Source organism: Salarias fasciatus, chromosome 20, assembly GCF_902148845.1.
Source record: "Salarias fasciatus chromosome 20, fSalaFa1.1, whole genome shotgun sequence".
Taxonomy (NCBI): domain Eukaryota; kingdom Metazoa; phylum Chordata; class Actinopteri; order Blenniiformes; family Blenniidae; genus Salarias; species Salarias fasciatus.
In genome coordinates, this window is record NC_043764.1 from 20,150,646 (window position 1) to 20,168,195 (window position 17,550).

Genomic DNA, 17,550 nt, shown 5'->3' on the forward strand with positions numbered 1-17,550 from the left:
ATGGGGACAAACTCTTTCATGAGGCAGTTGCCATAGCGCCTATTGAGATGCTGCATCTGTGCCTTTCAGTCCCCGTCCTTTGATATCAAACAAACGCACCGGCTCCTCACTTTCTGTTATTTACGTTCCCGACTGTTTGCCGATGTAAATGAAACCAGAAATGTGTTGCTCGCTCGTTTCTCAGATGACAAGTGACGGGCGCCTCTCAATCCTGCAGCCCGAGTCCAGAACGAACTGGTTGACGAGGGCCGGGCGGTGGGGTGGGTGGAGGGGTCACCGCTGCGGCCCCCATTATCCCCTGGATTACCCCCTCCTCCACCCGGCGATAGTGTAACTGTTATCCCCTCTTTTGTGGGGTTAAGCCCAAAATGTGTGGAGCGGGGCGGGCGGAGGGCACACTGGAACCCGCTGGCGTGGGGAGTTTTCAGCCCCCCCACCACCTCACCCAGAGTGCTGACACTGACACAATTACACCAACACACACACACACACACACACACACACACTTGCAAAGTGCAAGCTCAGGGATCTGGGAAAGGGGGAGAGGGCAACGAGAAAGTTAGACCGAGAGAGACACGGCACACGTATTATTTAAATCCTGATGTTTCTGGTTCTCGTTTGTCGGGGCTTTATTGAGTGTGTGTGTGTGTGTGTGTTGGAGAGTGTGTGATGAACTTGCGGAGCAGCTGGGGGTGAAGGCAGCTCTCTCCCAGCAGCATGTGCTTCAGACAGCACTCTCCGGGGAGCGGCGGCGCCCCGCCCAGACACTCGGCCACCAGCTCTCCATCCGGCCGCTCCAGTAATCAGCGCGGCGCGGCGTGACGCACGCCGGGGAGGAGCAGTGGAGGTATGAGGCGGTCTGTCAGTGACGACCAGACGTCAGTGCTGGGCTCACACTCACGGTGCAAACTGAAAAACATGACTGGTTAACATTTTCTTTTTATAAAGAAAACACAATCAAAGGGGAATAAATGAAGTTTATCCATGAATTTTCTGTTTTGTCCAGATTAAAATCACCTGCACGGCCGGGCCCGGTAGGTGAGGATTTAAATTTATACCAGTAATGGTCGAGTGGACCTTTTCAGTTTTAAATAAAATTGAAGTTCTTCCAAAATACAAAATTTGAGTGGAATTCAGGGTTTCATGTAAATTCACTACAAAATCAAGACCCGTCTCTTTACTGACTGATCAGGTGCATCGAACAGTTCTCCAGTAACAGTAGTTGAATCTTTCATTAACTTGTTATCGAACGGCCTCAAAAAAGCAAAGAATCTCAAGGATGCAGTTGTGAATAAGTCAGGGAAAAGAGAAGCCGGATCCGTTCTACTAGTTGTGGTTTTTATTCAACTCACAGTACATTCTACAGATGCACACGCGATACATCACCTTAATACAACAGAGTCTTGTAATACCTCCTCTTAAAAATGATGAATTGGTCCTAAAAATATAAAGGAACAAATTTAAAGTCACCAAAACTGTACATTATTAAAAATTCACTTAACACCACATTTGGTTTTCGTGTCTTCTTTTTTTTTTTTGTTTGTTCTTTTTTTTTTAAACTTTTTCTCTTTTTTTTTTGAAAAAAACGCTGCGTCCCTTTAAGTGTAATAAGGAACATGAAAGTTTGTTTCCTATCAGCGGATTCGAGTTCAGTGTAAGAAAAAAAACAAAAAAAGAAAAAACAACTTTAAATAAAACCCAGACCGTGGAGTCGTCCCGTCGCCTTCGTAGCCCACCGACCGTGCCGCGCGTCGGCCCTTGAAAAGCACGCCATCAATATAAGGAATGTCAGACAGTAGACCGGGCAGGCAGGAATGAGCCCGGTACTTCAACATCAGAGCAACTCTGCAATTCTTCGAAACGAAGGATTTTAGTCTATCCGAGGGATTTTTATAAGTTTTCAACGCAATCAGACGAGCTGCAAACAGAAGTGCGTGTTTTTCCACACTCAACTGTTGAGATCTGAAGCTGCAGATTTGTGTGCAACGTGAAGCAAATCTCAAGCAAACTGGATTACAGCGTCATGTGTGTGTGTGTCCTCCGAAAAGGACTACAGACACAGAGCAGGTGGCGCTATCTGAATGTTTACCCTTCAGCGTTTGCAAGAGTGAAAACCGAGAGTCTGAGAGCGACTGATCGGCACGGAAAAAATTAAATTAAATTAAAAATCCTCCAGTTTCAGAAACCAGTGTCTTTCACACAGCAGCACATGGTAGGTATGTGTGTGAAGTTTGTGTGTGTACATGTCTGTGTGTCTGTTGGTAAAATGTGTGTGGGTGTACGTGCAAGACTTTAAGTGGAGGTTATACAACGTCTACTCGTGACAGTCCAAGAACAGATTCCTTTTAGTTTAACTGGCCGTTTCATAAATGGTCTAGACATCTCTATAAGGTAGTCTGTACACATTCACTACAAGCTATTGCTATTAAATAATCCCAGCTATTGTAATCTTTATATATATTTATATATAGAATATATAATAAAAATATATTGAGCAAAAAAATTACTTCTAGGCATAAGACCACGTTACATTACATTTCCAATGAACAGGTGAGAAATGGCCCGAGCTCTTGTGTTGAGCTCTGATCCATTTGGCCGTGCAGCGACGCCGAGCAGGTCCAGCGCGCGGCGGCTCGGCCACGTTGAGTGCGATCGGCCCGTCGCCGCACCGCCGGGGGGGGGGGGGGGGGGGGGGCCGTGTCGACCTGGGGCCTCGCTGCGACGTGGGAGTTCGTGGAAGGACGTGACGGGAGAACGGTGGCAAGAGACGGGGAGCCGAGGTGGAGGTGAGCCGACGCGAGAAGGTGGGGAGGGTTTGCAAGAGGAGGCCGGCGGTGGTGGAGAGGGGGGGAGAGGGGGGGTCAGTACAAGTTCAAGCCATTTCAGCTGTAGCGGCCCGTAGAAAAAAGATTAGGCCTGTAGAGGAAACGATAACAGACAAATAGCCAAAATCTATACATATATATCTATACATGAGAGAATATACGTGGCTGGAAGGAGCTCCAGGCAGTCTTAGTATGTAATATAGAGAGAGAGCGACTGGGACGGCGGCAGCACCAACAGTCTACAGCCCCACCATGAGGGCGAGCGCCGTAGGCTCCTATTTGTCTTTGTTTGAGTAGAACTCCGCCCAGCGGCTCTCGAAGAAGCGCCTCATGGAGTGTCCCGCCAGCCCGACCTCCGACGTGTCCTCGTTGAACAGCTCGCAGTTGTTGAACACCAGCTGGGCGTCGGCGGCGAACTCGTCGCAGCTGCAGTACCTGGGAGGAGGAGGAGGCAGAGCGGCGAGGTTTCGACAAATCTGCTGTGAGTGGGAGTTTGTTTGTGAGGCATTAATGAGCTCCTACCCGCCCTGCAGCAGTCGCTCTCTCATCGTGAGGAAGTCCATGGGGTTCTTGATGATGCGGCGGTAGCCCGGCACCAGGCGGGGGTTAACGGGTTCAAGGAAGGGCCAGGCGTCTGCATGGGCCTCCATCTCCATCAGTATGATCCTGGCAAGAAGTTACGTTTGGCAAATTATTGATGACCCGTCGTCAAAAACATGTCAGACTCGAGGCGTCAATGTAAAATGAATGAGGTCTCTCTGAGTGAGCGGCACTCACTCGCAGAAGGTGAGGTCGGGTTGGTTGCGTGTCATCATGCGGCGCCGCTTGGCGCTGCTTCCTTCTCCAGAGTGGCGGGAAGACGAGGCGGGCGAGGGAGCCGGGGTGGGGGCCTCTTTGAGCCGCGTCGTCATGCCGCCGCTGCGTCGGGTCGTCGTAGTCGTCGTCGTCGTCGTCACCTCCTCGTCCGAGCTGTCGTCCTCATACCTTCTCTTCTTCACCCTGGTGCGTTTTTTGGACGAGCGCGGCGACTCGCATTCGTCCTGATTAAAGGAGGCAGAACGAGTCAGTTGAGGAGGAAAGACACATTTTAACACTGAAGTCAGGAATCGCAGGGCGGCCTCCCACCTGTGCGACGCAGGTGGGACAGAACCAGTCTCCCTCGGGCACCTGGGTGATTTTGGGCCTCAGACAGTACATGTGGCAGCCCCGATCGCAGCCGTCGCACAGCAGCAGGCAGTCATCGTTGTCGCCCTTCTTGCAGACCTGGCAGGTCTATGATGGACGGATCGCAGAGGGTCAGACGAGTCTCAGAGGGCGACCGATGCTCTGATTTGCTTTATTCTCTCATGACGAAATGAAGAGTAAAAGAGGAAAAGAGCTGCGAGGTAAAGACTTCTCACCACTTTAGTCACAGATCGCTCCCAAGCGATGGCCTTTTCCAGCTGAAGCAAGCACAGACAGAGCTGAGGAGCACTGCGGCAGCGATCCAGAGCCTGCCTCCACGTTCTTAGCCGAGAGGTGATTTCGCTTTCCAGGCTGGAATGAAATCAAGCATATAGATCAGGTTTGATCTTATCCCAGTGTGCTTCAAGACCTGGACCGTTCTTCTCACCTGATGACGTCCATGGGATGCTCCTCGCCGGGCGTGGGAGTGAGGGGGGCGAGGCGCATCACTTCCGCCGGGTTCCACAGCGGCTCCTTCAAGTAGCGCCTCTCGATGTTTCTCTCCAGATTGGCGAGCCGCAGCACGGCCAGGTCCACCGGGTGCGTGGCGATGCGAGGCAGGCCGGACCACTCCTTCTTCGTTCGCACGATCCAGTCGTCCCGCGGGTCCGTGTCGTGCTCGTAGTACTGGAGGTCGTCCCGCGTGGAGTCCGGCTCTGGAATCGTGTACGGCTGAAAGGAGACGAGCGAGAAAACAAAACCGCGAGGGACTGAATGTTAGTGAGTCCGAAAACATACCAGGTCTGAACTGATGTGACAAAATGTTTTAGTAATTACCTGAAACTCTGGCATCGGCGCCTCTGCGTTCGTTTCAGTCTCAGTCACGGCATTCTGAGGAAGCGACTTGAAGAAACGGAGAGATTTTTTTTTTTCCACTATTTTGAAACAAGCAAACCTGTTCGTTCCCTAAAAGTCTCACAGACTCAGTGAGTTCACCATCAGCCCTGCGATCTCTCACCTTCAGATGGAGGTCAGCGGCTACGACCCGCTGCTCCAGGTCCTCCACCCACTGCAAGGCGCTGATGTCCGTCTCCATCGCTTTCTCCTGCACCTGCCAAGGCTGCTGCAGAGCCTCCAGCAACACGTCCTTGGCTTCCACCTTCAGCTGAAACAGCGGGTCTGTTTGGAGAGGACAGAGAAATAAGCAAATTTTAAAAAAAAACATGGCAGATAAACTAAACTGAAGATGTAGCGAAATAACGTGACGCTCGGACTCACCGTTGATGGGTTTGGTGCACATCTCCGCTAAGCTTTCCATGTGCTTGGCCAGGTGCTTGTGGAGCACCCTCTCCCTGACGCCTCTCGGATGCAGAGCCTGCAAGGTGTGATACAGCTCCTCTGGGTCCTTGATCCACCACCAGCCGCGCACCATCGCTGGAGAGCAAACACAGCGTGGCTCATATTAAAACACACGAAGCAGTAGGTCAGAACACAAGGCATCGGCAGTGGAAGGCGGTGACACCCCCAGAAAACAGCAGGGTGCATTAAACGCATCTCGTCTAGTGCTCTCTGTGTTCCACATGCAGTGAATCCAGGAAGTCCTAAAGTGCTCTTATGAAACTCTCAGGCCGACTAACAAGAGGGCACAAATTAAAAGCCCTCATTTACTTGAGGCATAAGGGTTGAAGTGCTGACCGGTTTCTTCGGCGTATTGCTCGGGAACGGTTGAGCGCTAAATGCGCCTCGGGGACTTACATGCTGGGATGGGCTTGACCACCAGCTGCGTGAAGAACTGCTGCTCCAGTTCCTGGAAAACGGAGTTGGGGGGACGGCCGCGGCGCTTGGCGGCGGCTCCTCGCGGGCCTCTGCGCGCGGGACTGCTGCCCCTGCTGCCTCTCCTCCGCCTCCGGTTCGGCCTGGCGGGGGTGCTGGGGGCGGCGGGGGCAGGAACCGGGACGGGGGCAGGAGGAGGAGGAGCGGGAGACAGAGCCGGAGCGAGAGCGGGAGGGGTGTCAGCGGGGAGAAGCTGAGGGATTGTTGGTGGACAATCGGGAGCAGCAGGTGCGGGGTCTGCTGGGGGGGCGTCTTCTGGCGCCGAGGCAGTCGCAGCCTCGGCGGGAGCCTGAACAGGCAGGAGCGGATCCGGCTGAGGAATTAGAAGAAAGAACATGTTTTTAATCAATAGTTTCGCTACAGAATCATTAAATGCATTTTTTTCTTTTCACTGTTGATGCAAACCTGCACAGGTGGAACAGTACTCGGGATCTGAGGGAGGAGTTTGGGGGGCGAACTGGGCGATTTGGGTATCTGGGGCTCGGTTAGCGAGTTGTCGTCGCACGGCTGTTTGGGGAGCAGGTTGAACCACTGTCCTTGTTTCTCTGCCATTTCCTTCACGCTCTCCTCCGGCCGATTGCCTTCCGGGGCCTCCCCGGCCGAGCACGTGCCGTTCGTCGCCGCCTCCTGCGACTGGCTGAGCCAGCTCTGGAAAGCCGCCTGCGTGAGGTCGCCGTTCGGCGACCCCGGCCCGTCGTCGCCCGAAGACCGGACGCTGCTTCGGCGGCGGCGGCGGATCTTCGCCGTGCGGAGGTGGAGCTCCACCTCGGGTTTGATTTTTCGCGGGCGTCCACGTCCCCTCGGCCGGCTCATGAGGGACGCGGTGCCGGGGAGGGGGTCGTCCTCTGGGGAGAGGGCCGGCGGCTGGCCCGGAGTGCCGGGAGAAGGAGAGGAAGGCAGAGTAGGAGGGGGGGTGGTCGGCATCGGGGTCTCCTCAACTTTGGGCTCTTTTTTCAGGAAGGTGACGGGCACCTCAGCTATAAGAACATCCCCCGAAGCTGAAACAGAATTAAGAGGTGATCAGGATATTAAAAAAAAACAAAGCTTTCTCAAGTCTTCAGACACCACTTTACTCCCAGACTCACTCAGCAGCTCTTCAGGTCCTTCGACGAGAACTCCTCCCAGGTGAGGTAGCGCCATGTATCTGCGCCGGTAACGGTCCTGGCCCAGCAGTATGGCCCGCATGGAATGAGACGACTGTAGCAGCTTCTTACGGAAAAATGCTTGGCGCTGTGGAGGCACGGGAGTATTTATTATATGAAGCAGCATGAACACATCCGGAGCAGAGTGCGTCTGAGGTGGAGACCATACCTTTGTTAGCTTATCTATCTGCCTTTCAAGCTCTGGAATGCTGGCATTGGTGGGATTTTCACTCTGTAGCAAGAGAAAAGAAGCACATATAAATAACTTTTAGAAATTTAAAAAAAAAAAAGATAAATGTGGTTAAAACCAGCAGAAGCCTTTTTAGCCGGATGACTGGTACTGTTTAAACGGAAGGAAAAACTCCCACCAACCATTAAACAACGGATCAAAGACCGGATGAATCATTCCACAATGGGGAAAACTCACTACACTATAAAAAGGTCTGTTCAGAAATTTTATTTTTACGTAACTTTTGTTTTTTTTTTAGCTTTTATAGAATAAATGGAAACTACTGATATTAGAGTTCTATGATGATGGCCCCATATTACTACAACAGCAGATGCATACATCGCTGAGTTTTGGCTCCTCTTTGCGTGAACGCCGGCTCGCCCGCTCCAGGATTAAACCATTCTCCTCCAGGTTGAGGTTCTCCTCCTCGGCCACTCGAGCGCTGCGCCGCCTCTCTTCGAAGCAGAGCTCCTCCTCTGAGCGACCCGTGCGACGCGCTAGTGCCGCCTTCAGTCTGTCACAGAGAACAACACCCGTTATGAGCAGGTCAAACGGCCGACGTAAACATTGATTTCAATTTTAAAAGAGAAGCACACGCTCTTACTTGCGTAGTTTCCCCTCAATGATCCACTTGTTCTTCCTGTAGGTTGTCATGTTCTCCAAAGTGTTATCAATGTCACTGAAGTCGCATTTAAAGAAAAAAAAAAGACAACGTGAGAAATTGAACTTTTAGATTCAAGACTGGATGGTGAATGAAGTAAGTTTCTGGTTGTCACCTGGTCACGATGTTGCTGCTGTTCAGCTCGTCCACCAGGAAACCCAGAATAGCTGCCTTAGTGTCTGGAGGCAGGGTGTGAAATGTTTTGGTCCGCAGTGTGTTGCACACCTCCGTCTCATAACCATGAGACTCCAGAAAGATTCGTAGTACTTCTGAAACCGTGCTGCGGGTCAGCTCCAACTCCACCAGCTTATCCCCAAGAATCTTCACTGACTGCAGGGGGACGATGGGAAAATGAGACACCAAAAATTAGAAACAGTAAATTTATGAAGTGTGAATGTATCTGATCATTTCAGGTTTATGACACAAACCTGATAGTAAGAAGGCAGCCCTGGATCGTGCAGCGCTGCCTCTACCAGCTTGATGAGGAGGTCCTGGACCTCTCCCTGACTGTCGCCCAGACCCAGCAGGCCTTCCTGCAGTGTCGCCAGGCTGGGGATGTCCTTGGGTATATTGAGGCCGATCAGCTTCCCGTAGCCATGGAGGAATTCAACTACAGACAGGCAGTGTGCGAACGCCGTGCCTGAGAGAACCACGCCGGGGATGCGGGTCAGCTCCGGAAGAAGCTGTTGGAGGTGAAGTTCAACGATCAGGCTGAGACTAAACAAAGCAGCGACTCTACAGACAGGCGGAAAAATGAGGATATCCTCAACTAACTTTGTGGTCGGTGAGACACATGTCCTCTGCTGGCTTCTTCAGCTCTTCTGCAATCAGCTGCTGCCTCTTTCGCTCCTCCAGACGTCTCTGGGCCTGCGCTCTCCGCTCCGCCGCCCTCTTCGCCGCCAGAGCGGCCCGGGCGGCCGCTTCGGCCTCTGCCTGAGCTTTGGCCAGGGCCTTGGCTTTACTCCGAGCGCCCAGCACCCTCTTACCCTGTGCTATCCTCTCTACGTCAGTCTGCTGGACCGGCGGAGCGGCCTCGGCCTTGACGGACCTCCTGCGGCCGGGCTTCTTGGACTCAGCGGCAGGTTGTACTGCTTGCTGAGGTCCCTGCGCGGCCGTCAGGTCAGCTGATTCAGTCTTTCCTTCCGAGTTCTTCCCCTCTTGCTCCAGCTAAGAAACAAACACAAAAAAAAAAAAAGAGGACGACAGGTCGTAGCGATAAATATTTTAAGGCTGAGAGTGCTGATTTTAGGTTTTACGTACCTTGGCTTTCTTTTTCTCCTCTTTCATCTTCTTAATCTTTGTAGCCTCTCTTTTCTTCATCCTCGCCTACAACAGATGGAATGAAGAGTGAGATACAAAAGAGTGTAGCAAGACACTCAACAAGAAAACATCTCAACAAGACTGGACTTCATACCTTTCTCTTCATTTTCTTCTTGATTTTTGCTAGTTTCTCCTTTTCCTCCTCCGTGAGAGCTTCTGTAAAACAAATAAAAGCTAAAAGTTAGACGTACAACACATTATCTGCCTCTGAAAGTCACGCAACCCTTAATCATAACACAGTCCTGTTGCCCGTGTTGAGGATTCGCCCACCCTTGGCTTCGAGTCGCTTCAGCAGCTTAGCGTCCACTTTGCTGAGGAGGTCAGTCATCTGGGGTTTGGGGGGTCTCCCCGGGCGGCGGGCTGGTCCCACTTTCAGACCACGGACCCTGCGAGGTTTCTCTTTATCGGGGTTCGGAGGTCGGCCACGCCGTCCGGTGATTGCCATGATCATAGAGGGAACCTCCTCGTTTGCTAGGAGGACCCACTTCACACCCTGCCATGAACAGCAGAAAACAATGACTTTCCACAGATGACTTTTTTTTGTCTTTTTCCACATAAACTTCATGACCTAAGAGTTTAGCTTGAAGCAAAGATGGTTCAAGCTGTGGACAAGTGTTCCCCCCTCTCGTACACTGACCTCTGACGTTTCTCTCTCTTCAAAGAAGTCTCCAACAGGCATGCGTGGGCTGAAACTGAAGTGTTCTCTGCTCACGATGCTGTCAGTGTGTCTCTTCAAGTACTGAGGAGTTGGAAGACGGCAGGATGAGAGAAAAAGAAAAGAGCATTTAGTTTTGCAACACAATAAATAAAAATAATGACCAAGACTATTTTTTTTTAAAGGTTTATAACACCATTGCTTTAAAAATGATCAGATCTTACCTTAACTATTTCAGGAAACTGCTTCATCCTTCTTCCACAGGGAGTGTAGTACCAAGTTTCACCCTTCATGCGGTTCTCCAGTTTCTTCACACGAATCTCCCGCCTCCAACTAAAGATAAATAAAGTTGTAATGATACTCCAGTAACAGCTTTCTCACACACCTCATGTATTAATAGAGACTTTAATTCGATCCGAGGAAACTACTCTGTGAAAGTTAACCGAATGTACTTGGAATGTGGACGACAATAAGCCTGATTTAGCTGGGGTTTGTCGTCTCTCTGAAGCACCACAGCTGCTATTCATTTGAAAACGTATCAAAATGGATTGATTGTATTTATTGTGAACAAGACAATTCAGTAGGAACTTCTTTTCCAATTTGTTGAAGAGCCTATCACAACTTCCTGACATTTAAATATAGTTTATTCACTTTGTGACGGCCTGAACGGATAATTACCCGTGCAGCAGAGGGAACTGGACCTGCTCCTCAGTCGCGACCCTCCGTCTGTTAGATTCACCTGTGGATTTGCACATTTCTCCAGTTAGCCTCACACCTTTAAAGATGCTGCATCTTGATAAACTATTAACCTTGATCAGTACCTGCAGTGGAGCTGTCGTCGTCGTTTTCATCGCCGTCCTCCGCAGTCGCCTCAGCGTCTTGCTTTTGGGCTTTGACACTTCCGTCCCGATTTTGTTTCCTGGCTCTTTTTGCCTTTTTGGTTTTTTCGACTGTTGTGCTGAGCGCCGAAACGTTAGCCAGGACAGCCTCGATTGCAGCCGTCACCGAATCAACTTCTTCTGTGGGAAGCCCAGAAACCCCCACCACTTGAGCTCCTTCTTTGCCATCCCCCTTGACAGACTTCTTTCTCTTTCTGCCCCTGGCTGGCCCCTCTTTAGCAGGTCCCTCTTCTTCAGGCTTCTTCTCCACTCTTGGGGTTCGAGCGCGAGGCTTCCGCTGGGTCTCCTCTGGAGCTTCAAATAAGTGAGAAAAACATGTTTTTTTTAAAAGAAATTTAACATTCCCTTTCAGTTGCATCTGGTTAGTCGGGCGTGTTTAATACCTGTGGATTTAATCCACGCTCCCTTCGGAGCTCGAGGTTTGCGTGGTTTCCCTGGGGTTTTCACACTTCCTTCAGCAGCCGGCGCAGCACCGTCACTGACTGGCTGGAGCGGGTGCACGGCGGGGCTCGCTGCCGGGGTACTGAAGGCGATGAACTTCTCATCTCTCATCTTGAAACTCGAGGCCGTCATCGACTCATTAGCAGCCGTCTTCAGGTCGACGCGTCCAGCTGAGTCTGGCGTGTCGAGTCCACTGGGCTCCCAATCTGCTTCAGGTCGATGAGAGGGAACAGAAACGAAACGCTTTCAGCAGCATTCATAAATATATTAAAAAAAAAAGTGAAAACCTAATCAGACGGAATAATGTCCAAAGAATAAAAACCACATTCTTATCATACATTCTGGTATTAAAAATAAAACAAAAACTATTCATTTCATGAATTAAGACTTTGATAAATGTACCTGGATGATCAGACTGAGACGAAACAAATGAGTCCAATTTGGATTCATCGTTCAAATCAACAGGAGGCTCATCAATCTGGGAGGTGTTAAGGGAAGACTCCAGCTCTGATTCTCCTGCGACTTGGCAGCTGTCCTTGGTTTCTTCCGCCTCCGAGGCTTCTTCTTCCCTGGTGGAGTCCAGTGTGTCATTTCTGGAGTTGTCTCCAGAAGAGCTGCTGTCTCTGGTGGTGTCACATGTGGCAGATGGTTCCTCTTCGGTGTGGGAAGTGGTGTCAAGCTGAGACGTGTCCTTGCTCAGGTAAAAGCTGCTGTCAAAGCCAGTGGATTTGTCTGCGAGCGAGCTTTCACCAGGTAAAGCAGAGGTCTTTTCCAAGACGGAGCTGACATCGGTTCTCGAGGGGGTTTCACATGCTGAACTGTCGTCGTATTGAGAGGAAATCTGGGAAGAGTCACAGAAGCTTTGTTCATCTGTCAGATGTTCTACCCGTGTGCTGCTACGCTGTGAAGACTTTCTGGATGGACTTTTCTCCTCCGTCGAGTCCTCGGCTTCAGAGGAGGAACTGCTTTCCGTGTGCCGCCTGACAGAATCTGTCGGTTTATTCTCTGGCTCTTGATCAGGAGCAGCTGTGGTCTGTGGGGGACTTTCAGGAAGATCTCTGAGGGCCTTCTGTGAGAGCGGCACAGACTGAGGAGCATCAGTCACTTCTATAGGTGGTGTCCTTCTCGGATCTGGCTCGAGCTGAGGGAGGTGCTCCTCTGGGGTTTCACTCCTTTCAACAGCCGCCGCTTTCTGATCCTCACTATGACCGTGGTGCTCTGACTTGGGAGACGGCGTCCGCACGAGAGGAGGAGTGGTGTTGGGAAGATGCCGCTCGGCGTCGGAACTTTGGACCGCGGCAGAAGACGCACCCACTACGGGAGGCACAGACACCAAGGCAGGAGGGGCGGACACGGGTGCAGTCCTGGAGGCTTGAGTGGTTAGAAGAGGTAGGGCAGGTAGAGGTCGGACTGTAGGGCTTTCACGGGTCACTAGGGAAGGTACGCTTGCTTTCTCTGGCGCTGAAGAAGCCGAGGAAGGACCAGAATCGCCAGCTTGAGGAGTCTGACACTGGGATGCAGGCTCTGGCTCACTGAGTTTACTCCCAGCTGACGGACTTTTGGACACAGACACAGATGTGGATAAACAGGAGCCTGGCGATGTTGAGTCTGAGGATCCTGATAGTGACTTCTGAGACGAAACCAAGGAATTCGGATCCAAAGAAGTAACAGGCAACAATCTGGGTGGTCCAACCCTCTCGTGCTGACTTCCACGTATATCAAGGAAGCTGGGTGTCATCGATGGCGGCTTGGACCTATGAGGCACCTCCATCTCGGGAGAGGAGACAGGTGCAGAGTAAGAAGACGTGGACACTGTAGCAGGAGGTGAGGTCGTTGTAAAGAGTCCAGATGCTCGAGGAGGCAGAGCGGACTCTGACTGAGGAACCAAAGAGTCAGCTGAAGAGGAAACTGGAGGCCCTGAAGAAACCGGTGCGGGTCGAGACGCGTTTTCAGATGTGGCAAGCGGTGAAGACAACTTTGAAGGTGATACAGACAGTGGGGAGGAAGAGGAGGAGGGGGAGGGGGAGGAAGAGGACGAGGAGGGTCCAGCTGACAGATGCTTGGATCCTGCTGAAGATTTCTCAGCTGCACAGGAGGTGGGAGGCCTGAGGCCTTGCACCATGAGGGGAGGGGAGGAAAGTCTGGGAGAAGCAGATGGAGAAGAGGCAAAGGACACACTGGGAGTTGCTGCGATTTGTGGCAGAGCCGACTTGACATCAAAGGATGAAACTGCAGGGGGTCCAGACGCAGATGAGGGAGATCCACAGAAGGCTGAGGCTGAAGAGACCCGGGGTGGTGTTGGAGCCTTGGTTAGAAACGGCGGAGCGGGTACAGCTGATGTCGACACAGGGAGCTGAGATGACACAGAATGGGAGAGCGGATCTCTGACAGGCGACGCCATGCCTGAACGCGGAGCTCCCGCCTTGTCAGGATGCAGACGATAATCACCAGGAGAAAGACTGGGTTGGTAAATGTCAGTTTTGTGTAATCTTTGAGCCAAAGGTGCCCGATCACTGCCATTATAGCTGGAGTCTACGTCCTTAACAGCTTCTCTTGTATGCCCTGAAAAGAGAAATGATTGAACAAAATGATCAGTACTATGTTACAGTCTGTATAAATGTGTTATTAAATATTTCAAAAGATATTTAGGACAAATATAACAAATGAAAATGCATTTTCGTGGATAGAAATATCCTCTAACAACCCCTTTCAAAACATTTCTACAGAATCAGTTTGTGTCTATATTGTGGTATTACATAGTCAAACAGTGGCACCTGCTGGATAAATCTTCACACTATTCCACTGATGAGTGACTGACAGAATATCAGATAATAATATGAGCACATCCCTTTAATATTCAATGTGTGCAAATGCCATGTATTTACCATTAATAACTGTTCCATAAATATCATTATCTTTGTGTAACATTGTAAAAAAAGTGTCACATTTGTCAAACCTAAAACGTTACAATTTCCAGTCACAATATTTTACTCTGAGCAGAAACCAAAACAGTCCTGCAAGACTGCCAAAAAAGGAAAATCAGAAAACTATCATAAACAATATAATTAATATAATATATAGAAGTATAATATCATAATAGAATATAGAAAAAAGCTTTTACATTAAAGTTACTTCCAGTTTTCAAACCCATTCCAGTTCTAAAACTTAACAGCTTCAATATCAAATCAGCATGTCATGTGCCAAACCTTTATATTTATCTTCCTCTGTGATTTAACTACACCCATCAAAACGAATACAATTGGGACACAGAGAAGCAGTGATGTGTTTCAGCACAGTCTTCTGGGAAGTTAAATCAAGTATCAGAGAGTTAACGTGTTTCATGCACGCCGAGCTCGATACCAGAGGTGCAAAAATATCAAAATGTAGAAACACTCATTTGCAAGCACAACATTAACACTAACTACCGGTTTACACAGACTGAATGGGTTACCTGGCATTGGAGAAGAAATCCCAACACTGCTGGTGTGGGGGCTCCGCTCCTTGTTGTGTCTCTTGGGTGATTCACTATCCGGCATGGCTGACGGTGATATCATCGGTGCCGAGGACATCCCCATGGGAAGGGGGCTGCCAGTGCTCCCTCTGCCTAGACTGTGGTGCTGCGGGCTGCCACGTGGAGGAGTGAAATTCTGGGCAGCTGGAGGCATCATCTGAGCCTGGCTTTGGGGCTGAGACTGCTGTGGTGGTGGCTGCTGCTGCTGCTGCTGCTGCTGCTGGGGGGATGGCAGGGACGGGTGTTGAGGCTGATGCTGGTAGTATGGCATCCCGTTGGGCATCATGCCATAATGCTGCGGCTGCTGGTGCTGCTGGTGGTGATGGTGGGGGTGGGGGTGGCGGTGGGAGTGGAGGTGCTGCTGTGATGCTTGATGCGGCGGGGGCTGCAGGGGTTGCTGCTGGTGATGCTGTGATGGTGTAATCCCAGGGTGAGCCTGACTCTGGTAGGTCCCGTACATGCTGTGAGAATTGTAACTGATCTGCGGACCGGGGTTGCTCCTGTTCCAGTACTGACTCCCAGTCAGAGGCATGTTTGCTGGGCCTGCCACAGGTGGCTGATGGGATCTCTCGATGCCCCCGTTCAGCTGATACTGTCCGTGACTCTGGAAGTGGTGCTGTGACTGAGGCTGCACCATCCCGGGGCCGGGCTGCTTCTGGTGCATCCCGTGCCCCGGCGAGGCGCCCATGGCCGGACCATACTGAGGGTGTCCTCCCCACAAGTAGTCGTAGCCCATGCTGCTCTGGTGGTGGTTGCTCATGTGTGGGTAAGAAGCCGATGGTGGGTGGGAACCAGGTACACTGGACCCAAGTACAGTAGTGACGCCATTCACATTCATTTCGCCATTCATATCTGTTAAAGAGAGTAACAAAGGTTAAGTTTGAAAGATTGCAGTCATTAGAATAAGAAGCAGGCTTTCTGAAAAAAAAACAAAAAACAAAATTTACATTTCCATGTTGTAATAACACAGTAATCCTTAGTCCTCATTTATTACTACTGCCCCCCCTCCCCCTTTTTTAAGCATATGTTCACAGTTGTGGTGATTTTCCTCGCCATCTGATATGTCAGTACTTATGCAGACATGAAAGATGCCGAGAAATGTTGGAAAAAGAGGATGGGAATACTCACTCTTCCCCTGCTGAGGAAAACTCATGGAGGACCCGTTAGTATAAAGAGAATCCCCTGAGGAGAGTTTCAGTCCTGAGTTTGCTGAGGAGTGGGTGCCATAGTTGAAATGATTATTTGAGTCCATCTGCAAAAGGAAAGCACAAAATATAAATAAAGAAAACTAACAAACAAACACTGGCAGTAAACACTCGTTTCAAACCAAGTACATGGAAGCCGTGCAAGTGCTCAGCGGGGCTTAAATGTGTGCTCCAAATGTGCAACACCACATTTCCACTAATTTATTATTTAATTCGCCTTCGCCTCGTCTCCGTGCAGGGTTTCTTTAATTTTATTTTTTTTTTTCCTATTGCAGGCGATCGGCGGTGCGTAATGCGTGCCATTTCCTTCATGAAACCAGTATTCCTCAATGGATTTGGCAGCTGAATCTTGTGACAGCACCATTTCATTCCAACAACAACCGTCAAAATGTCGCAGCCAGCAGCAGCAGCGGCAGCAGATGATGATGATGATAGGCCTCGGCAGCGAGAGCAATGGACAAGCTGAATATTAACGATAGGGGCTCGTCATCGCGCTGATGAGGCGCAGCTAACGTGAGCTCGGCTCAGCCTCCTCGATGCGCCGCGATTAAAGCTCGGCCCCGGCCACACACACACACACACACACACACATAGACACACACAGTGCACACACACACAGACACGCACCGCCACGACCCGGCGGCCTCCACCGGATAACAATGAAGGGATTAGTGAAAATATTTCACACCGACTCCGAGGCCTGGAGAGGTGTTTACAGCCTAATAAAGACGCAGCCCTTGAGGAGAGTTCATTTCCTAATTCAACAAGGCCGTGGTGGCAGACAGCGGCGCCGCGTTAGCTCGGCTAGCGGCTCCCACACGAACAATCCACTGGAAAGCGTTACCAGACAACACAGGCAGCTATTGTTGCATGCAGCTTCAGCTCATCCAGAAGGGGGTCAGATAGTGAGCTTTGACTTGAAACATTTGTATAAAAATCCTCCCAAACCCGTCTCCAAGGTTATTTAGCTAAATCATCACAATAGAAGCCGGCTAACAGGCGCTAGCCGCACGGCTAGCATCTGATAGCATCGTATATCCATAATAAGTACGGTACTGTGCTGTTAGCTCGTCGTCAGGTAGCAGGTACCGCAGCCACGCCGCTCCGGGTCCATGATGCCCATCAGCGGCAGACAGTGAGCCGCAAACGAGACGAAATATCCTCCGGTGGGCTGATAACGACTCAGATTACCTCACTCATCTGACTCGCTCGTTAACAGATGGAGGCGTGCTCCCCTTTTGTTCGCTGGCTAACGTTAGCTAGCAGCCAGATGAAGTTACATTGTTTACGCCGCACGCACACCCGAGACTATTTTTCCACGGAGCATCATCCTCCCACACCGACACCATCAAAAGTTTCGCTCTTATTTCGATTAAAGCCGCCCCAACCTTTCAGTCCTCGGGTGTTTGGGAAGGCGCAGGAGCCGCCGCGAGCCTCCGTCTTTACGGGTACACGGGTGGAGATGGCACGGCGATAAATAATAAACTACTATTCCCTAACCTTTGGGTTTTAAATTAGCAAACATGGCTGGTGTGGTCCGGTGCAGCCATGATCACAGAGCGGAGCGAGCGGAGGCAGAGTAAATAACCAACAATAAGCACACACACGCACATACACACCTCTCACACACGTATCCGGTCACACCACAAACTAAACAAATACAAT

General features: G+C 50.6%; 1 protein-coding gene across 1 annotated transcript; it reads right to left on the reverse strand.

Moving 5' to 3' along the window:
* Nucleotides 1-1,321: 1,321 nt before the first annotated feature.
* On the reverse strand, nt 1,322-17,181 carry baz2a (bromodomain adjacent to zinc finger domain, 2A). The gene is made up of 30 exons (XM_030119786.1): nt 17,077-17,181; nt 15,809-15,932; nt 14,621-15,532; nt 11,572-13,731; nt 11,112-11,378; nt 10,651-11,022; nt 10,508-10,568; nt 10,054-10,162; nt 9,812-9,913; nt 9,445-9,667; nt 9,269-9,330; nt 9,115-9,180; nt 8,629-9,021; nt 8,283-8,537; nt 7,970-8,184; nt 7,798-7,872; nt 7,533-7,707; nt 7,134-7,196; nt 6,908-7,052; nt 6,228-6,820; nt 5,745-6,135; nt 5,268-5,423; nt 5,008-5,168; nt 4,827-4,892; nt 4,438-4,721; nt 4,226-4,361; nt 3,951-4,097; nt 3,603-3,865; nt 3,348-3,491; nt 1,322-3,260 (listed from the first exon to the last, which is right to left on the reverse strand). The coding sequence occupies exons 1-30, from the start codon at nt 17,083-17,085 to the stop codon at nt 3,101-3,103; spliced, it is 8,289 nt and encodes a 2,762-aa protein (XP_029975646.1). The 5' UTR covers nt 17,086-17,181; the 3' UTR covers nt 1,322-3,100.
* Nucleotides 17,182-17,550: the final 369 nt, after the last annotated feature.